General features: G+C 40.7%; 1 protein-coding gene across 2 annotated transcripts in view; it reads right to left on the bottom strand.

The window, feature by feature from the left end:
• Positions 1–23624, bottom strand: part of pde1a (phosphodiesterase 1A, calmodulin-dependent) — a 46516-nt gene that overhangs the window by 19663 nt on the left and 3229 nt on the right. The window contains exon 2 of one of the 2 annotated variants that reach the window (XM_063005397.1): positions 22388–22414. In XM_063005397.1, coding sequence (XP_062861467.1) covers positions 22388–22414 — 27 coding nt within the window. Of the gene's footprint in view, positions 1–11202; positions 11372–22387; positions 22415–23624 lie in introns of those variants that run through there. The other variant, XM_063005398.1, reaches the window with a different exon arrangement.

Below are 23624 nucleotides of genomic sequence, written 5' to 3' on the forward strand. Positions count from 1 at the left end.
CCACCCTATTACAGTGTGTATGAAAACAACATAAAATTGCTTTTACATTCCCATAACTGTTCCAAACAAACATAACAGATATGCTAACCAGCACTCACTCACTCGCTGGGGTGCTGGAGCCTATCCCAGCTTTTCAATGGGCGCAAGGCACACAGTAACACCCTGGACGGGGTGTGCCAGTCCATCGCAGGGCACACACACACACATACACACACCCAGTCACCTATAGGGCAATTCAGTGTCTCCAATTAACCCGACTGCATGTTTTTGGACTGTGCGAGGAAACCGGAGCTGCCCGAGGAAACCCACGCATACACGGGGAGAACATGCAAACTCCGCACAGAAAGGACCACCCTGCCCGGGGATCGAACCCAGGACCTTCTTGCTGTGAGGCAACAGTGCTACCCACTGAGGCACTCTGCCGCCCTGCTAACCATCAGTGAAGAGAAAATATAAATCGACATGTACAGTAAGTTAGGATTCATTTTACATAGTTGATTTAGAAAGCACTGTGGTGGTGCAGTGGTCCATCATGCTAACTCACCACTGGGGTCGAATCTCAACGATGCTATCAGCCAGCCGGGCATCTACACACAGACATGATTGTCTATGTCTAGATGATAATGTTTTCTGATGGAATCGCACCTGCCACGACTCTGAATAGGATAAAGAGGTTCCAGGATAAAACCTGCCAAAAATTCATTTTAGGAACCAGCGCTGAGAGCGCCCTTACTCTCTGGCTTGGACATTAGCCAATCATGTTCATGCAGATGCCTGGCTGGCTGATAGCACCTCTGAGATTAAAACCTTGGATCCACATATCTCAGTGGTACTGGGTCAGCGTACTTCGCTGCTGCACCACCTGAGCACCCCTGACCTACCACATGCTGTAATAAGTATTTATTTATTTAGGTTTACATTGTAAAATGTTAGTACATTTAAACCCAGCTGTGCATGCCAGAGGGGAGATTTCTACATTCGGAAAGTTGCTGATAACAGCATTACACCAACTGCACCATCACCCACACACACAGCTGGTCAGATGAGCGTGGGTAAAAAGGTTAACCTCAAGAACATTCCCATGAGTTTACTGAGCCATTTATCCTGTGTAATGACCCCGTATGTGGCTCTGCTGCGTCACTCAGAACCTCTTGGGACACGGCGAATACTGCCAGGCCTTAACTCAGCTCCACATTTCTCTAGGTCACCCAAAGGAGCGCACAGGAAGGCCTGATGTTTCCTTGGTAATGTTCTGTGGTACACATGCTACCCTGTTTCTGTTCTGTTTCCATTAAGGATCAAAAGAAAAGCTCGGAAAATTGCTGGGAACAGAGCAATAAGGAAAATATTACTGCAGGTCCCTGTGTTCTTTAACTGCAATCTCAGAAATGTACACCGATCAGCCATAACATTAAAACCACCTCCTTGTTTCTACACACATTGTCCATTTTATCAGCTCCACTTACCATATAGAAGCACTTTGTAGTGTGTGACATGGTGGTGGTGTGTTAGTGTGTGTTGTGCTGGTAAGAGTGGATAAGACACAGCAGCGCTGCTGGAGTTTTTAAACACCTCACTGTCACTGCTGGACTGAGAATAGTCCACCAACCAAAAATATATCCAGCCAACAGCGCGCCATTGGCAGCGTCCTGTGACCACTGATGAAGATCTAGAAGATGACAAAGTCAAACAGCAGCAATAGATGAGCGATCGTCTCTGACTTTACATCTACAAGGTGGACCAACTAGGTAGGAGTGTCTAATAGAGCGGACAGTGAGTGGACACGCTATTTAAAACCTCCAGCAGCGCTGCTGGGTCTGATTCACTCATACCAGCACAACACACACTAACACACCACCACCATGTCAGTGTCACTGCAGTGCTGAGAATGATCCACCACCTAAATAATACCTGCTCTGTGGTGGTCCTGTGGGGGTCCTGACCATTGAAGAACAGGGTGAAAGCAGGTAAAAAAGCTTGTAGAGAAACAGATGGACTACAGTCAGTAATTGTAGAACTACAAAGTGCTTCTATATGGTACTTGGAGCTGATAAAATTGACAGTGTGTGTAGAAACAATGTTATGGCTGATCAGTGTACAGTGGTGTAGCTGGTAGAGTGGGTGGGTTTAAATCTCGCCTCCGGTACCTCGCTTCCGGTCTGGTTAGATATTTGGGTATCTAAAATTGCTCCAAGGTGTACAGAGTGAGTCAATGTGACTCTGTGATGCCCTGTAATGGACTGAAACTATGTCAAGGGTCTTTTTGCCCTTATTCAGTGTTTTTGTGTGGCCAGAATGAAGCGATTTGTGCAAATAATTATCTTTAATAATCATATCAGTAGCTGCTGCAGCTCACGTTCAACACAGTTCCTCCAGAAAGAAAATTTAGCATGTTGACTGCTTGCATTTCTGTTTTGATTTTTACTTCTGTCCCAACTTATTTTTGGAAGAGGGGTTGAGATTTTTTATGAATGTCTCATTGAGGTCTGAAATCATTCTAAACATCTCAAAATTACAAAAGCAGAAATCTTCCCCCAGTCCCCAGATAAATGAAATGTGGCGTTTGTTTTGCGTCTCGTTCAAGAAATGTGGAGAAATGAACAAACGTTGAGGTTTGGATGCAGGAATCAGATGTGACAGGTCACTAAACACCGCGCTGCTAAGCACTGCTGTCTCCATACTGATACGTCCTGTGTGTTTTCTCTGCTTTCATTTAAACTATTGGGTTTGAAAGGCTTGGTGTGTGTGTGTGTGTGTGTAGTACAAGTTTAAAAAGATATTTGGACACTGCTTCATGTGTTTTAGCCTCTCCTGGAGCTAACAGCTGCATAGAATCAACTATATAAAATAGACTATAGGCTTCCAACTGTGCGGCAACAGTTTGAGGAAGAACCTTTGGTGTTCCACCATGACTAAACTCCCGGCTTTAAAGTGAGACCCATAAAGATGTGATTCGCTGAATTTATTATTTATTGGAGAAACTTCAGTTCTTAGATGTGATCAGTAACAAACAACAGTGACGTTTTAAGGTGCTGATTTTAAAGCCACATATTCTAAAAAAGGTTGAGGTCAGAACATGATGGAGGTCAATTCAAAAACTTAATTTTGGCTGTATTTAGCTATTTCAAGTTTGGTATCGGGCGACACGATGGGTGTGTGTGTGTGTGTGTGTGTGTGTCTGCCCTGCAATGAACTGGCATCCCGTCCAGGGTGTTACTGTGTGCCTTGCGCCCATTGAAAAGCTGGGATAGGCTCCAGCACCAAACCTAAGCGGATAAGAACATGAATGAGAATTTGGTGTCGTTGCTCTTCTGGCACACCCAGTTGCATCTAAAATTCAAGCATTATCCTGATGGTTTGAGGCTGTGCTGAAGAACTTTGAGCTTTGAACATTAGGATCTTTTATCTTTATTTTTCCATCCACATTCTAAAATGCACAATGCTACCACCACTATGCTTGACAGTAGGTATTGAGTAGTCGGGACTAAATGCATTACAATATTTGAATCAATGAAAGGCTTTTTCTTTAACCCGCGTCATCAGCCAAAAGCTCTGACACTGAGGTCTCAAAGACCATGAAGAAATCGCTCACTTGAATGTAAACAGTGATAAATGTGTTCAGGAAGCTACAGATTTACAGCAGGCCTGTTTTGGTGGCTCTTGGACTATATCTGACCATCAAAAATACTTGTTTTCGAAAAAGCTGCCTGTAGATAGTCTTGGGACCTAAAGTTGTTTTGAACTGTCTCTAAGTCAAAGATACTGTGTTTAAAGATACTGGTTCACACTTAGTAAAATTGGATGTACTCAGATTATTTTGTGCAGTAAACTAGCCCTATTTGTTTGGGCACAAAGGTGTCACCAGCTGCAGCCAATCATAATTAATAACACAGAGTTAGAAGCCAATGTACAACATCAAACAACATAATAAAACTTATTACACCACCAGATGAATCATCTAAGCTTCTGTATATTTTTGACCAAGCAGATTTTCAAAAAACCTTCAATTTTCAGTTATTGAACTGAAATTGAGTCACTAGCCAATGTGAAATTAACTGAATAGCACCATAAAACGTAATCAGGGGTATGACTGTTGGTAAATACTTGCTCTTCTGTCCCAAAATCATCAGCTAACAAACGTCTTAACATTCTGCACATAATATGCAATATCCACCCAGTAACTGATACTAATAATAAAGTGTTACGTGAGAAATGTACACAGACATTTCAGTCAGAAGTGGTTTCCATTCATCTGGACAGTAAAACTCTGCAGTCTGCACCGAATTCTTCATCACACGTAGCAATAACCAGGTCTCTGATTCTATGTTTCTGCTCTCCGTGTGTTGGTTTGAGCTTTATGAGCATATGGTAATATAGCGTGATGTGAAAATGCCTTTTGTTATAAATGTGTTTTATGCATGTGAGTCTCATAACTGAAATCAAACACCAGAATCTTCAAACCCACATCATCACTACCCTCACACTGGCCAAGGAGAGCCAATCTAGCACCCACCCCCTTTGACATGTGAAGTCGCCAACTGCTTTTTTACACCAGCCAGCGATGGATTCTGGTGAAGAGCTGTACAGCTTATGGAGACTCACGCTATGACCTGTGTTCCTCCAACTGACCAGACTGCAGGAGTCAATGTTGGAGCAGATTTAAGGAGGAACCCCTCCCTCCCTCAGGCATGTGTCTGTTGAATGCCCAGCCAGGCTGGTAGCACCACTGAGATTCAAACTAGCAGCTTTAATCATACTAAAGAAATCTGCGACTCATCAGCATCCTCTTACCAACTGATGTTGGTGAGATCTTATTTTAGAAATATCATTCTGATGTTAAAGCGATCTTCATCCCACTAGAGCAGCAACACAGTTATTTCAATAAGTAATGAATCTCCCAATATATTCCTAGTCAAACAGTTGGTTTCCTCTTTACTACCTTTCATCAAATGTCATTCTTGCATAATTTATTCATTACTCTGGGGTCATGATTTTTACCCTGGATTGTTTTGTGACCTTCTTGTTTAGTTGACAGTGCTTGGAGATATTTCAGCAGTCCAGCCACTCCGAAATAAACTCATTACAGTTCCATGTTTCCCATATTTAAAAATACTGGTTCACACTGGGGTTCAGTGGAGTCTTGAAGTCTTATCCCTTTACAAACGAATGTATTTCAAAGGTTGAAGATGAGTGAGATTCTACAGCACTATTAAATTTGGTCAGCTGGTTATGCAAGTTGGTACTGCAGGTTGGTAACATGCCAAGACTTGACAATAAACTTGCACCAACAGGCCAGCTATGCCAGTTCAATCTAGATTATCAACCCAGTTAACTGTTCCTACATTTGCAGGTCACAAGGCTCTCCCTAAATCTGCTTCAGATATCTTGCTTTAGATCCTTGAGGTCAAATCCAATCCACCGAGAGAGACAGAGAAAGAGAGAGAGAGACGGAGAGCGAGAGAGAGATGGAGAGCGAGAGAGTGAGAGAGACGGAGAGAGAGAGGAGCATGAGAGAGTCTGAGCTGATTTATGACTCACTCTGTTTATCTCAGCCTAGTTGGCTCGTTTACCCAAATCAAGACCTGAGATAGGCTGCAGATGCCATCTCTCCACGTCCAGTGGGATTTTAAGTGCAGCCAGGATGTTGAGTTATAAACGAACGATGAAGGAAAGAGGCTTGTTTCGTTTAACAGTTCAGAGTTCTGCACACAAGTTTTAGAAACACTGTGGGTTCATAAACACCCTGCACCAGCACACACTCGCAGTAATGGCAGCCACATGGGTGTAACTAGCTTTCATTTCATGTTTCATACAGTCGAGTCTCAGGAAACACAATGAAAAGTTATGAAGTACATTGTTTTGAACTGATTGGACATAGTTTTAAAGGCACATTAGGGTCTAGAAGGGCCAACTATTTAAAATACATTTCCACAAAATAAAACCATGAAGTTCAAGGAACTGTTTATGGATCTCCACAATCAAACTGTAACAAGGTATCAATCAGGGCAAGGATGTAATACATAAGGCTTTAAATGGTCACCACAGTTCATAGCCTCAAAAATATAAATAGGAAAAGTCTTGAACCTTCCTAAAGAGGGGCACTTGGGCAAGAAAGACTCTTGGTCACTTTAAAAGAGCTCAAAAAGAACAATACAATAATTCCCCAAACAAAAAACTCATAATAGTAAATTAAACACAGAATTTGGACCAGTTGCTTTATGCTGATTTTAAAAAAATGATTTTACAGGCCGCTTGAGTGGTGCTAGCCCATCACTTCTAAAATCCAGGTTTGAATCTCAACGGTGCTATCAGCTGGCAAGGCGTCTAGACAGACATGTTTGGCTATGTCTGAGGGGGATGGCACCCTGTCCAGGGTTTTCCTGCCTTGCTCCCAGTCCTTCCTGATGTAAGCAAACCCACCACGACAGCATCTTTAATGGAAAAGCATCTGATTGATTCACATTTTCTTTTACTGACTTTTCAGAAATGTATTTAGATTTTGCTAAAATTATTATATTATTCTACAATAGAAGAAATTATGTTTTAAAGTAGAACTCTGTAATGGTTCAATGGTTCTGCAATCTGTGCACACAAGAACACCACACAAATGAGCTGATATACATGTTGTACTTTTTCCAACTGTTTTCCATTGATGTTGTTGATATTATTTCAAACATATTTTATTACACTTTATTTTTCGTTTTCTCTGCGGTGGTTCTCTGTCAGCACCAGTTTCAGCTTTCACAGTTGTACTGTAGTGATTCTCTGAGGTCATGCAGCAGTGAACCCCACCACATAATCCTGGCTGGATCCTGTGGACTTGATGATACCATGCAATCAAAGCCTCTCACTCTCACTGGAGTGGTCAATATGACTGGAGTCTACAGTGACCCACAGTGCGCCCACATTGGTCATTATGTCTAGAGACTCACCACTAGACTTATATTTTGGTACACACTTACGCTTCAAATCTGTGTGACTTTTAATACATTTTTCCCCCATTTGCACTTAAAATTACACTATATGGACAAAAGTATTGGGACACCCCTTTAAATTTTTTCGACAATAGCTAACAGGTGTAATAAATCAATTATAAATAGGAAATTATATACTTCCAGCTCTGCAGCATTAGTTTAGGAAAGACCCTTTCCTATTCCAGGATGACTGTGCCCCTGTGCACAAAGCAGGCTTTATGAAGACCTGAAAAGCTCAGTTTGAAGAAACTCCTGCACAGAACCCTGACCTCAGCAACACTAAACAGCTTTAGAACTGGAACATTAATTGATGTTTTCTTGAGTAATATTAGAACCCAGTCATAATTCTCATGAAAAGCCTTCTCAGAAATCACATAGAGGTCACTACCATTTGTTTTTGAAGTTCATGGTCAGGTGTCCACATACGTTTGGCTATATAGTGTATTTATTTATTCTTAATGAAATTCATCTAAATACTCTCTAGGCCACCCAAGCAGTATACATCTCTTTTAAGTCTCCTTCCTTATAGCATTTAGGAAGTTTTTCCTTGTCTCTGTTGCCCTCAGCTTCTCATTATGGTTTTTAGACCTGGATTATATGTATAGCTGATGTTGGATGACAATGTTGTATTGTAAGAAAAGCTACACAAATACTTTTTGACTCGACTTTTTGATAAACACACAATCATACACGAGTAGAGCATCAGCAGAGCTGACGACATAAACGCATCATTACATTTGATGGCCTTTTAAAGAAGATTCTGGACTAAATTGTGAGAGCAGTTTGACAGCCTTTGACAGGCTAAATGATCATATGATGTGGTGGGTGTGAAATCTCTAAGCCCCAAATATCAGAAATGCTCCTGTATACAGGCCCTGGTTTCAACAATGAAGAGTAAATGACTGCTTGTGCATATGGCTGCATTAGAATGAACGCATGTTGAAGGACCTGCTGCACAGCTGCTCCTCTTTTCAGTTTCACATGCGAACAAGCTATTAGTGACCTGGCCAAAATAATGAGCCTCTACAAATGAACCAGAACTCTTTAACCTGCCTCTAATAACCGTTAAACCACAACACACTGGGTCATTCGGCGAACACCCTTCTGATCCCAGTCTGATCCTACACACTAATGTTCCCAAGATGTCTCAGCGCTACGATAGCTAACGAAAACTAAGAATACAAAAAAAAGAAAAAGTTTAGATGGTCTGAAAAAATAGTAACATTCAAACTACACTTCCATAAAAAGCTACTACACTGGAATAAATACAATTCACATACTTTTATACATGTATATGTATATACACTGATCAGCCATAACATTATAACCACCTCCTTGTTTCTACACTCACTGTCCATTTTATCAGCTCCACTTACCATATAGAAGCACTTTGTAGTTCTACAATTACTGACTGTAGTCCATCTGTTTATCTGCATGCTTTGTTAGCCCCCTTTCATGCTGTTCTTCAATGGTCAGGACCCCCACAGGACCACCACAGAGCAGGTATTATTTGGTTGGTGGATCATTCTCAGCACTGCAGTGACACTGACATGGTGGTGGTGTGTTAGTGTGTGTTGTGCTGGTATGAGTGGATAAGTGGTTTTTAAACACCTCACTGTCACTGCTGGACTGAGAATAGTCCACCAACCAAAAACATCCAGCCAACAGCACTCCATGGGCAGCGTCATGTGACCACTGATGAAGGTCTAGAACATGTCCAATTTAAACAGCAGCAATAGATGAGCGATCGTCTCTGACTTTACATCTACAAGGTGGACCAACTAGGTAGGAGTGTCTAATAGAGTGGACAGTGAGTGGACACGATATTTAAAACCTCCAGCAGCTCTGCTGGGTCTGATCCGCTCATACCAGCACAACACACACTAACACACCACCACCATGTCAGTGTCACTGCAGTGCTGAGAATGATCCACCACCCAAATAACGCCTGCTCTGTGGGGGTCCTGACCACTGAAGAACAGGGTGAAAGCAGGCTTAAAAAGTATGGACTACAGTCAGTAATTGTAGAACTACAAAGTGCTTCTGTATGGTAAGTGGAGCTGATAAAATGGACAGTGAGTGTAGAAACAAGGAGGTGGTTTTAATGTTATGGCTGATCAGTGTATATACCAAATATACAAAGGCATTCAATCTGCCCCAGACTATTATTATTATTAATTTATTTATTTATTAATTGTCTGTTTTACCACCGTTTTATCCTGCTCTGGGTCATGTTGGTCTAATTCATTGTATGAAAGGCAGAAAACCCCTGGACAGGTTGTCAGTCCATCACAAAGTGTGAGGTTTTAGTCGCCGTCTCTGTGCTTTGTGTAATATATTTGCTGTGGTTCTGTATCTTTTTACTTTTTGTTTAATTATTTTGTCTCTTGCAAAAAAGAGTAAAATGTTCATAAAATGGCAAGATTTTTTATAATAAAACCACTTGCAATTTGCATGACATTTTACTTGCAGATTTTAACCTTTATAGATAAACATCTCCTTAAATGAAGTGACTGAATACTTCGTTACCCATATAAATGTCATTTTAAACAGACCTTTTATGTTTATAAATTTGCCCTGATTACATTTTTGTTTTTAAGTAAATTCAAAGAAAATGTCATTACTAAGTTTATTTATGCAATAGGAGATGAGAGGAAGTTATCGAGAATGACTTTCTTCATGATGACTGACGATCTACAGAGTTCTTTAGTTCCAATACAACAGACACAAAATACATTTCAGTAAGTACGAGTAGTTAAAGTTAGAGTTTGTGTAGGAAGAGTTTGAATAGGTTAAAATTAAGAGTCTGAGTAAATTTAAGTTTGAGCAGGTTAAAGTTAGAGCAGGTTAGAGTTAAGAGTTTTAAGTAGGGTAAAGTTTGAGCAGGTTAGAGTTTGGATAGGTTAAAATTGAGTCTGAGTTAATTTGAGTTTGAGCAGGTTAAAGTTAGTGTTATAGTAAGTTAGAGTTAAGAGTTTTAAGTAGGGTAAAGTTAGAGTAGATTAGAGTTTGGATTGGCTAGAGTTTGAGTAGGTTAAAGTTACAAGTTTGGGTAGGTTAAAGTTAAGAGTTTTAAGTAGGGTAAAGTTAGAGTAGGTTAGAGTTTGAGCAGATTAGAATTTGGATAGGTTAGAGTTTGAGTAGGTTAACATTATGAGTTTGGGTAGGTTACAGTTTGGGTAGGTTAAAGTTAAGAGTTTTGTTGTAGTAGGTTAGAGTTTGGATTGGCTAGAGTTTGAGTAGGTTAACGTTCCGAGTTTGGTAGGTTAGAGTTTGGGTAGGTAAAAGTTAGAGTAGGTTAGAGTTTGGATAGGTTAGAGTTTGAGTAGGTTAAAGTTACGAATTTGAATAGGCTAGAGTTTGGGTAGATTAAAGTTAGAATAGATTAGAGTTTGGATTGGCTAGAGTTTGAGTAGGTTAACGTTCCGAGTTTGGTAGGTTAGAGTTTGGGTAGGTAAAAGTTAGAGTAGGTTAGAGTTTGGATAGGTTAGAGTTTGAGTAGGTTAAAGTTACGAATTTGAATAGGCTAGAGTTTGGGTAGATTAAAGTTAGAATAGATTAGAGTTTGGATTGGCTAGAGTTTGAGTAGGTTAACGTTCCGAGTTTGGTAGGTTAGAGTTTGGGTAGGTAAAAGTTAGAGTAGGTTAGAGTTTGGATAGGTTAGAGTTTGAGTAGGTTAAAGTTACGAGTTTGAATAGGCTAGAGTTTGGGTAGATTAAAGTTAGAATAGATTAGAGTTTGGATTGGCTAGAGTTTGAGTAGGTTAAAGTTACGAGTTTGGGTAGGTTAGGGTTTGGGTAGATTTGAGTAAACCATGTTGGGACCTACATGATAGCAACCCAACATGTGAGATCCCAACAAGCAACAGTGATAAAATCAGGATTGTTTAATCATTTAGTTGTTCAAATAACAGAAAAAATCACATTCAGTGTAAAAATGTAAATAACACCAAAGCTGATTTTAGTCTTTTTGAACGATCAGACCACAGAAGTGTAAAAACCATAAATTCACTGAGTTTGTGTTCCCTCAAAACACACACAGAAGGAACATCTGCAGCACACACTCAAAACTTCTGCTCCAATAAAGAAACACAACATTTACAAGAACTCACACACACCTACACATCACTTACACACACACACACACACCTATACCCCTCACACAATTACACACATACCTACACACACACAGGTGCACTTGTAGCAGGTATGGTTTGATCAGTTCTTACCTGAAGATGGGTGAGTGCAGCAGTTGTCTCTTTATGCTCACATACCGGTCCATTGACAAGTGTGTGAGATGGATTGGGACTTAGCAAACTGCTCCAAAACGAAACCTCAGCTTACATTGTGTGTGTGTGTGTGTGTGTGTGTGTGTGTGTATGTGTGTGTGTGTGTGTGTGTGTATGTGTGTGTGTGCGCGCACTCTGGCCCAGCCTCTCACTCTGTCGGACACTAAGGCCATATCACACACAGCATTCCTGTACACACACACACACACACACACACACGGGTTGGACAGGACTGGTTTCCAGCTGTGCTTCAGTGTTGAGTGTGAGCGTTCCCACTGCTTGTGGGAATTGTTGTGTGATTACCAGGAATGATCATTTCAAGTTTCCATGCACAAAAAATCTGTTTACCTTTAAACTTACTTATAATAAACATGTAAATCCAGATGTTAGATTTCTATTAAAACAACACATGGACACATGGGGGGAATCTTATAGGGTACTGGGCAGACATTGACAACTGGTAACAGACATTGGGTCATTGATTGCTTAAGGGTCTAGGCCACATGGAGCTTAGAATGGCTCTCCATAAATGGTACAGCTCTGTGTGGGAACCCAATACTGTTTTTTTTTCAACCCCCCCCCTCCCATTTTTCCCCCTAATCTAGTCGTATCCAATTACCCTGATTGCATTACGCTTCCCTCTACCTATACTACCCTCCGCTGCTGACTGAGGAGCGCTGCAACTGACACACGCCCCTCCGACGTGTGTAGAAGCTGACTGCACCTACACGAGGCGAGTTCATATACGGATCAGCTTTGTGTATGGAGAGCCACACCCTGATCAACGCATTATCCCTCGACTCTGTGCAGGCAGCATCAATCAGCCAGCAGAGGTCGTAATTGCATCAGTTATGAGGAGCCCTGGTCCGGCTTTCCTACGCTGTGTGAATAACAGCCAATCGTTGTTCATGTAGCCTCCCAGCCCAGCCGGATGGCAGAGCTGAGATTCGATACAATGTATTCGAGATCCCAGCTCTGGTTCCAGCGTGTGTTTTTACTGCTGCGCCACCTGAGCGGCCTATATAAACATTATTAATGTGCTGATTAAACATTAGTATCATTATCAGTATGAAGCTCTGAAGTGACCCTTAAACAAAAAGGTTGATCAATTTCAGACTAAAACAGCAGATCTAATTTGCTCCAATTACTCAGAATTAGCACGTGTTTCCAGAATGTGTTAGCATGCTCACATGATGCCAGACAACATCTGTACGACTAGCTGAGATAGAACACATTGATATTCTACGCTGCATAGTGTTCAAGTCGTAAACTGGGTTTTGGCTGCCAGCAGACCCTGATGTCATACTAAATAAATTCAGAGCCAGTTTAAAAGCAGGGCCGTAAAACAACAGTGACATTTACGTGTTCCCTAAAAGCCGTCTTTAATGATCCTGAACTTTTATCAGGTTCTCTCTTCCTGGATTCGCTCCACTGCTGTACATGCAGAGCAACAGAAGAGCAACGGCACAATAATCACACTGATCTAACAAATCATTCATATAAAGCAGATTGAAGATGTTGTGCTACTGTTTGCCTCCAGAAGAGCTCTGATCTTTGTGGAAATGTTTGAACACATCCTAAATGATTTGCGGTGGAATGCTGAAGCATTCAAGAAGCAAATGTTCAGTTTCTTTATAAGTACGTAGTACTCGAAGAACGTAGAGATCTACTCCACAGTCTGCACTATATAACTCATCATTAAAGTTTAATGCTCTTCAACTCTAGTGACTGAGGAGATCATGGAAGGCTACTGTTCATCAAACCACTTAAATCATTTTAACAGTATGAAAGTATGTTTGGGAGCAATTACTATCCTGGACTGTAGGAATAGCAACATGAAACGAGTGTTTGCACCGCTTCTTGTACATGTGTAATATTTGTAGGGTGTTACACATCCATTAACATGATGGTTGGACACGTGTGAAATCTTCAGGGCATTAAACAACTGGTAGCAGACACTGATCATACTTCAGGTCACACAGAGCTTAGCGTGGCTCTGCGTACACCATACGACTCTGTGCGGGAACCCAACACTGGCGGGTACTAAGAAGCGGCTGCAGATTGGACACATGTTGGATGGAGCGTGTTATGATCCAGCGCTCCTTTTTTCTACTCATTTATGCATTTTCTCCCATTTTTCTCCCAATATAGCGTAGCCCATTTGTCTTCCGCTGCCGGGGATCCCTGATTGCATTCGGGGAGGGTATATTTCTGCTCACGCCTCGTGCAGTCCTAGTGAACCCCTTCTTTTTGCCTATGCATTTTGCACATCTATCTATGAAAACCCCACCCACACATAGTCTGGTCATCCCACCCTAGCAGACATAGTGGCCAATTAGTGTCTGCTGCAGGCTCTGCCAGGCTATGCCTGCTAAATGACGCTCAGCCGACTATCAGCAATGCCGAGCCTCGAACCAAGGAGTTTAGAATCTCTGCGCTGGTGTGCTAGCGGAAAATCCTGCTGTGCCAGATCCGGCTTTACTTGATCGGATCAGGGGGTTGAGTAAATGCCAGTGGAGCAGGGAATTGGAAATGACAAAATTAGGAGAAAAAGGGAAAATATTCTAAGGGAAAAAAGGACCACAATGCCAAGCTCGCAGTGACATTCCAATGCATCCCAAAAGCGTTCAGTGGGGTTTAGGTGCCGGCCACTGTAGTTCTTTTTAACCAAACGTTCAAATCATGTCATTAGTGAACTCAGTTTATGCACCAAGGTCTCTAATGAACATTAATAAATGGTAAAATCTGTTTTATTTTCTCACTCTCAGGACTGATCTGATTCTAGTCATGATCAAAAATGTTAATCATAATTTACCACATTTTTAACAATGACTGCTGGATGCAATTCATTCTTTCGTCAGTTAGACACAAAACAATCCTGCGTTCAAGCACCAGACATAAAAAAGTCTGTCATCTCAGGCGCTTCCAACTGTTCGATCTTAATAAAAGCCGACAGGCTAATTAGCAGCATGTTAGGAATAATGTGATAATTAAGCATATGACTGCAGCCTTCTGACACTCTAAAATAATGTCCTGCAATGTGACTCTCGGCCCCTTCTCAGCTCAACCAGCAAGGACTGACGAGATGCTGAGAATACTAACGTAAAAAATAACATAAAAATTCTAACATAAAAAAGCACCTTGATTCAAGAATGTTTCACATATATATATATATATATATATATATATATATATATACTGTATATATACTGTATATATATACTGTATATATATACATATATACACTGATCAGCCATAAAATTAAAACCTCCTTGTTTCTACACTCACTGTCCATTTTATCAGCTCCCTTTACCATTTAGAAGCACTTTGTAGTTCTACAATTACTGACTGTAGTCCGTCTATTTCTCTACATACTTGTTTAGCCTGCTTTTACCCTGTTCTTTAATGGTCAGGACCCCCACAGGACCACTACAGAGCAGGTATTATTTGGGTGGTGGATCATTCTCAGCACTGCAGTGACACTGACATGGTGGTGGTGTGTTAGTGTGTGTTGTGCTGGTATGAGTGGATCAGACACAGAAGCGCTGCTGGAGGTTTAAAATACCGTGTCCACTCACTGTCCACTCTATTAGACACTCCCACCTAGTCGGTCCTCCTTGTAGATGTAAAGTCAGAGACGATCGCTCATCTATTGCTGCTGTTTGAGTCGGTCATCTTCTAGACCTTCATCAGTGGTCACAGGACGCTGCCCACGGGGCGCTGTTGGCTGGATATATTTGGTTGGTGGACTATTCTCAGTCCAGCAGTGACAGTGAGGTGTTTAAAAACTCCATCAGCGTTGCTGTGTCTGATCCACTCATACCAGCACAACACTGGTTGCTAGTTAGACCTTCTCATCCACACATTTTGTGTAACGCCTGTTATATTAACAGCTTTTATTGGAAATGGCGTGTCTTATAAAACCAGGGTCATTTGTTGTGAACAAATCTAAAATATTTACATGAATGGTACGGTGGTGACCTTTATTCTGATGAATGTTGAGCAATCGCCTGGGATACTGTAGCAACTACCTGGCAACATACTTACAACCAACTAGCAACATCCTTGCAAGCACCTAAAATACAATAGTAACCACCCAGAAACACTCTGTTAACAACACTAACGTACCTGAAATACCATTTAAATGCTTCTGCACAATCAATCTTTATTTTTTCAGAAAAAAGCACTTTTCTATTTATCATGAATCTTATTTTTGTATAAAATGCCTTTATTTTTATTGAGTAAAAGTCGACCTAAGCAAGAGTGTGTGTGTTATAATAAAATAAAACCATTTTTACTCTCACCATCACTTCCCCACTGGTGCCTCTCACCCCACCATCGTAGTTGAGAGGGGAAATGAATCTGTACCTATCTTTTTCCATGACATCATTCACAAATTGCAGAGCTAAATGAAGCGTTCTTTGTCCTGTCACACACAGAGGACTGCCAGGACACAGCTACTTTAGTAAAAAGTAAATATCACCCAGCCATCCTGCGCTGATATGTAACAGAAATTCCCCCGTCCACAGGAAGCTTCTAACTGAACCAGAGACACTTCGGGGTTAAGACACTAATCAGGGTTTCATGAGCTGTGATTTGCTGTGAACAAATCTAAAATATTAAGAAGTGTTATTCTCTCTCACGCTGATGAATGTTTACATAATGGACAGATATACCATGTAGATAGAAGTACTAAGACACCCCATCTAATGTTACATTCATAAACCAGTTATATTTCTTCAGCTTTCCTGTTCCAGCATGACTGTGACTCTGTGCACAAAGCAAGTTCTATAAAGACATGAAGAAAAGCTCAATTTAAAGAAACTCCAGTGTCCTGCCCAGAGCCCTGACCTCAACCCCACTGAACAGGGTTTCTTGACCAACATCAGTGCCCAGCCATACAAATGCTCTTTTTTAATGCATTTTTTCCCCATTTTCCTCCCGATTTAGCGCACTCAATTTGGTTCTGCTGCTACTAGAGATACCAGATTACATCCGAGGAGAGCACATCACTGTTCACGCCTCTTCCAACACGTGCACAGCCCTCCTCTTCTCGCCCCTGCGTTCTGCACAGGCGTCTCTTCCTCCAATCAGGGTACACAGCATATGAAGATCCACCCACCCACATAGTCCACTGCAGATACGGTGGCCAATTAGTATCTGCTGCAGGCACTGCCAATTATGCCCGCTATATGGCGCCCAGCCGATCGGAGGCAACACAGAGTTTCGAACCGGGGAGTTCAGAAACTCTGTGCTGGTGTGCAAGCGGAATATCCCGCTGCTGCCACCTGGGCGCTCACAAATGCTCTTTTGACTGAATGGTTGCAATTTACCAGCATTTCATTTACCTAAATTTAATTACTGCATTTTACTAAGTGTCCCAACTTTTCTGGAAATGGGTTTTGCAAAATAATTATCTAAATTAATTAAACGTTTCTAACTGTTCCAGCATGATGGTGCCTTTTAGCACAAACAATGGACATCAAAGTTTCACAGATACAATCCAAAATCTTGTTCCAGGAAGAGATGAGGCTGTTACGTTATATTAATGCTTATGGTTTTGGAACGGAATAGCTCATGGTAAAGTGGCCACATACTTTTGGCTATATAGTGTAGCTCTTACATAATAATCTGTGTGTGTGTTTATGTACAATTTTTACCACAGAATCTCTCAAATAAACACACTACTTGTCCAAAAGTATACAGACACCCATCATTGGATTCATAGGTGTTTGTTGATTATCTTATTGCATGTAACATGTGACCCACCTGGTGCTTTGTTTTTGTGTGGCACAGGACCCACTGTGGCCCTTACCAAGATTAAGGGAACATCTGTAAACTATGGTAGCTAACTGTAGTGCTCCAAGGCCATAACATTAAAACCACCTCCTTGTTTCTACACACTGTCCATTTTATCAGCTCCACTTACCATATAGAAGTATTTGTAGTTCTACAATTACTGACTGTAACCCATCTGTTTCTCTACATACTTTTTTAACCTGCTTTCACCCTGTTCTTCAATGGTCAGGACCCCCACAGGACCACCACAGAGAAGGTATTATTTAGGTGGTGGATCATTCTCAGCACTGCAGTGACACTGACATGGTGGTGGTGTGTTGGTGTGTGTTGTGCTGGTATGAGTGGATCAGACACAGCAGCGCTGCTGGAGTTTTTAAATACAGTGTCCACTCACTGTCCACTCTATTAGACACTCCTACCTACTTGGTCCACCTTGTAGATGTAAAGTCAGAGACGATCGCTCATCTATTGCTGCTGTTTGAGTCGCTCATCTTCTAGACCTTCATCAGTGGTCACAGGACTCTGCCCACGGGGTGCTGTTGAATGAATATTTTTGGTTGGTGGACTATTCTCAGTCCAGCAGTGACAGTGAGGTGTTTAAAAACTCCAGCAGCGCTGCTGTGTCTTATCCACTCATACCAGCACAACACACACTAACACACAACCACCATGTCAGTGTCACTGCAGTGGTCTGAATGATCCACCACTTAAATAATACCTGCTCTGTGGTGGTCCTGTGGGGGTCCTGATCATTGAAGAACAGGGTGAAAGCAGGTTAAAAAAGTATGTAGAGAAACAGATGGGTTACAGTCAGTAATTGTAGAACTACAAAGTGCTTCTATATGGTAAGTGGAGCTGATAACATGGACAATGTGTGTAGAAACAAGGAGGTGGTTTTAATGTGATGGCTGATCAGTGTATATTGTGATTCATTAGATTCATGCTTTACACCACTCCAGCTAAAGCTTGGTATTGCGTTTGGTGAATTTAGCATTGTGTACCAATTTTTACAGCTTCCAATAAACATGCTGATGTTGTTTTCATGGGCTGTTACACCTCGGCCCTCATTGCTGCAACCTAGGACAGATGATCTGTGTTGAGTCTGTGTGGCTTAAACGCTGGGCTGTTGTTGCTCCTGGACATTTTTATTCTAAAACACCAGACATTCCTGTTAAACAGGGCAGCTTTGGCAAAGCAGAAATGAATGTGGAAATGTTGGCACCACGCTTACGTAGAAAGTAAACCGAGTTTCTACCGATGTTTGTCTAAAGAAAGGAATGAGAAATGTGACTATTCAGTTAAATGATTAATAGCTTGTATTATCAGAAGTGAACGGTCATTGCATGGTGTCACTTCTATTTACTTTCATTCCCAGCATTCTCCAACACTCACATCTAATCACAGCCAGCGTGAGCAGGATCCATTTATCCAGTAATCACACAGCGCTGGTGATGCGGCACCAAAGCAGCAGCAGCAGCAATGCGCAACGTAAACTTTCATTTGCTTGCTCACACAATGATGCCTGATGTTTTTGTGTGCAGAGACGATTCTGAAGAAGTGGCCAAAAACATCCTGACACTTCAATGCTGATGCTTTTTCAATTATACAATAAATAGTGGTAAATACAGTAAATAAGCACCTAAAATAACAGTGTAGATGCATCATTGATTGCTAGACATGCCTTTAACGACCTAAAATGCTTTTTTGATTAATTAATGGGAACAAATTCTCACAAACACCACAAACCTGTAAAAACCTGCCAAACTAGTGGAGAATATTTTAGCAGCAGCAGCAGATTAATGCCTATCTGGTTTACACTGATCAGCCATAACATTATAACCACCTCCTTGATTCTACACTCACTGTCCATTTTATCAGCTCCACTCACCATATAGAAGCACTTTGTAGTTCTACAATTACTGACTGTAGTCCATCTGTTTCTCTGCATACTTTGTTAGCCCCCTTCCATGCTGTTCTTCAATGGTCAGGACCCCCACAGGACCCCCACAGAGCAGGTATTATTTAGGTGGTGAATCATTCTCAGCACTGCAGTGACAATGACATGGTGGTGGTGTGTTAGTGTGTGTTGTGCTGGTATGAGTGGATCAGACACAGCAGCGCTGCTGGAGATGTTAAATACCGTGTCCACTCACTGTCCACTCTATTAGACACGCCTACCTAGTTGGTCCCACTTGTAGAGTGTAGGCGTCTATTAAAAGGTATCGGCATCAAGAGAGAGCAAGATCATAACAGAGAAGCAGACAAATCTGTAAGGAAGAAACCATAATAAAATTAAACACTTCCACCTGGAGCAAAATAAAGCTCAACCAGGAGACAACTGGTGACACTTAAGAGAAACCGACTCGTCAATCACTTGCACCTCAATGCCCCTCTGCCGACCATAATAATAATTATAATATTAATAATAAAGCGCTTGGGCAGCACAGTGGTAAATTACACTAGCCCATGAGACGGATGTGAGTCTACATATAGACGTGTGGTGGAGCGGGGTTATTGGCGTCCTGTTTGCATTGAAACTCTGGTCACTGCTGGTGGGCATATCTGATGTTTGCTTGAAGCTCTTGCCTAATCGACTGAACACAGTTTGTTCAAATGCAAACTTATTTGTTCAATCTTTCCCAATATGAACTGTTACATGTGACTGGTTAATCTTTATGTTCTGGAACACACCAGTAATGCATATTGAAATAAAATCCCTTGGCAAACGTCCAATGGAAGATGCACATGGACTGAACTAATTAAAGCTCAGAAGGTAGGGAGTGTGGTCATGGTAAAGGTACAAAGGTTTTTGAGAACATAAATAATGGTAAATACAGTAAATATGTGCTAAAGAAAATAAAAACATCATGAAGTGTTGATGCATCATTGATTGCTAGACATGCCTTTAAATTAAATGACCTAAAATGTTTTTGTTTTTTTTATATTCATTAATGGGAACAAATTCTCACAAACACAGCAAATCTGTAAAAACCTGCCAAACTAGTGGGGAATATTTTAGCAGCAGCTGCAGATTAATGGCCGTCTGTTCAATATTGGATGTGCAACAATAACAAAGGGTTCAAATGGGATCAATGGCTGAAAAATGTTGAGAACCCCTTTCTTTTAATCTCTGCCAAGGGTGAGACACTATAAAATATTTTCTCTAAACATTTACAGTCTCTTAAAAAGAAATATATTAGAAATACTGTATTTATTACATTTTTTACAAGCTGTTTTAGTGAAGAAGACTTATTAAGCTGTCCAGGGTTTGATGGAACAGTTTATGGGGGCCTCTAGTGGATAAACGAACTGTAGAACCAACCTAAAGGTCCAAGTGCTAAATAATATCTTCATTTCTTTCCTTTTTACCAAAATACATTTCAAGAGAAGTTCAATAAAAATCTAAATAGGAATCTGTGATTTGTTAATTCTCCTCCTCTTTTATTTAATTATTATTTAATTTTATTTAAAAGTACAAAGAAAACAAGCATTCTGTAAATATTAACATGTAGGATTTGATTCCTGCAAAACACTCAAAAAATTGGGACAGAAGCGAGTTTAGCTCTGTGTTCCATTAGCTTTCTATTATTGTGACTTTAATGTGACTGACGACACTAACTGTTGCAGTTTTACAACTGAAATCTTTCTCCATTCTTGCTTGATACGAGACTTCAGCTGCTCAACAGTCTACCGTTGCATTTTCTGATTTTCCTGTCCATGATGTATCGTACATTTTCAATAAGAGGCAGAACTGGACTGCAGACAGACAGGCCAAGCACACGCACTCTGTGTCAAAAATCAGGCTGTTGTAGGGCATACAGAATGAGGTCTGGTGTTGTCAAAAAAGGCAAAAATAAAGTGCTCAATGAGTGCAATATGGCAACATGATGCCTTTAATTTCCTCCAGGATCAATAAAGTATCTATCTATCTATCTATCTATCTATCTATCTATCTATCTATCTATCTATCTATCTATCTATCTATCTATCTATCTATCTATCTATCTATCTATCTATCTATCTATCTATCTATCTATCTATCTATCTATCTATCTATCTATCTATCTATCTATCTATCTATGCTATAAGCCTGCATGTCAGCAGCAGGGACAGAGAGACTGGTTAGAACTGAGGGGCAGATGAATGCCACCGAATACAGTAACATCCTCCCATGCTCACACAGACTTAGGGTGACAGTTCACTTCACAACAATACAATGACCAGAGGCACAGAGCCAAAACGCTACTGGATTGACTGTAGGGCAAGTCTCTGAATGTTCTTGATTGGCCTGGTTCAAGCTCAGCCTTAAACCCTATTAAACATCTATAGAGATGTTCTGCAGATGCCAGTTTACAGATGCCCACCATCCAAACTGATAGAGCTTCAGATGATCTGCCATGAAAAATGAGACAAACTGCCTAAATCCAGACATGCAGAGCTTGTGCAGCTGAAAAAAACTTTAAACATATGTTTTCTCTTTGTCATTATAGGTAAGTGTATAAGCGTATAAATAGGATATATACATACATGCAGTAGCGGTCAAAAGTCTGAGACCACTAGTGAACATATTAAACATAGTTAAACCCAAACAAACACATGAGGATTCGCACCTGAGGCACAGAGCCAAAGCGCTACGGGCAACTATCTGAATGTTGTCAAGTGGCCTAGTTAAAGCTCAGACTTAAACCCCAAATGTTCTGCAGATGCTCACTGTCCAAACTGATAGGGCCTCAGAGGATCTGTCATGAAAATGAGACAAACTGCCTAAATCCAGGCATGCAGAGCTTGTGCAGCTGTTTTCTTTTTGTCATTATAGATAGGATATATACATGCAGTAAGGGCAAAAGTTTTAGGACACTAGTGAACATATTTAACACAGTTAAACCTAAACAAACACATGAGAATTCACACTGCTCCCTTTCATCTGAACTATATTCTAGAAACCTCTTCACTCCTAAATACCAGCATCCAAATGTCAGTCGTGTACAGTACAGCTTCCCATAATGCACCAAAGATATCTTTAACACACCTTAATGTCAACAGCAACCAAACCTATGTGTTGTTAGATCACATAACATAATTAAAGCTACCGTCATGGATCATCACTGCTCTCAGATTGCATGTTTGCAAAAGATCAGCTGGGTTTTTTGTAAGGATTGTGGGACACGAGGCTGGCAGCAGTCAGAAGTGGCCAATAAACAGTCAGCACTACAGCCATTTCTCTCCATAGCGCCAGTTTGTACCGCGCATTTATCATCTATTTCACACTTGGTTTGTTCGAGCTACTGTAGCGCAAACCCCCGAAGGATGAGCGTGACGTTCTTACCTCTGAGACGTGGTTTTGTACTTCTGCCTGAAAAACAAAAACAAAAAATAATTAGATAAGTCACAGAGAGGCACGGTACAAGTGCATGTTTAAATAATCCTTACTAATGGAAATACAATAATCATTCTGTATTTATTTTTTGTATAAATGTATGTAGACACATTTTTAATAATTGAGTTCTGGTGTTTAAGCCATACACATTACTGATGCTTATATAACACTGATAATATAAAATAAATTATAAACTTCAAGTTGTTTGAAACATACTGGCAAAGACCCATTACTGTTCAAGCATGTTTGTGTCCATGCGCCCAAAGCAAGGTTCACAGACATGGTTTACCATGTTTGGCATGGAGGAACTTCAGAGCCCTGACCTTAACCCCATTTAGAACCTTTGACATGAATTGGAAAGTCAAACCAGGCCTTCAGGTCTAACATCAGTATCTGACCTCTTAAATGCTCTTTTGACTGAATGGGCACACATTCACTACAGTGTGAAAACTTACCAATTCACCCTTGCTCCTCTTGGTATTTTAAACCCAATTTCTGGAAGAGTTGGGACATTTTGTTGAATGCAGTAAAACGTAAGATCTGTAATTTATTCATTTTCTTGAATCTTTACTTAAGTATAAAGAATAGATTTCCAGTGTTCCACTGATCAATGTCATTGTATTTTGTAAATATATAAACATTAAGAATTTAATGCCTGCAACATACACAAAAAGTTGGGACAGAGCAAAATAAGAAAAAAACGTTTCTAGTATACTTCAGTTACTTCAGTGCACTATTCTGAAACATTCCACAGTAAACAGGTGAATTTGAAACAGGTGAGGGAATCATGATTGCGTATGTAAAGAGGATCCATCAAAGACTCAGTCTTTGCAGTGAAGGGTTGTTGCTTTTTGATGCATTTCTCAATGCAGGATTCCAGATAGGTCTTTCACAATTTACCATACATGATATTATGAAAAGATTCAGGTAATCTGGAGAAATTTTAGTCTGTGTAGGACAAAGCCAGAAACCACTGTTAAATGTGCATGACCTTCATGTACTCAGACAGCACTGCATGATAAACCATCATGCTACTGCAGTAAATAAATGGGCTTGAAAGTACTTTAGAAAATCATTGTCACTTAACACTGCATCAAGAAATGCAACCTGAAACTCTATTAAACTCTGAAACTCTATTAAGAAAAAGCCAGACATCTATGCTATGTAGAAAAACCACTGAGTTCTC

Source organism: Trichomycterus rosablanca, chromosome 12 (assembly GCF_030014385.1).
Source record: "Trichomycterus rosablanca isolate fTriRos1 chromosome 12, fTriRos1.hap1, whole genome shotgun sequence".
NCBI lineage: Eukaryota > Metazoa > Chordata > Actinopteri > Siluriformes > Trichomycteridae > Trichomycterus > Trichomycterus rosablanca.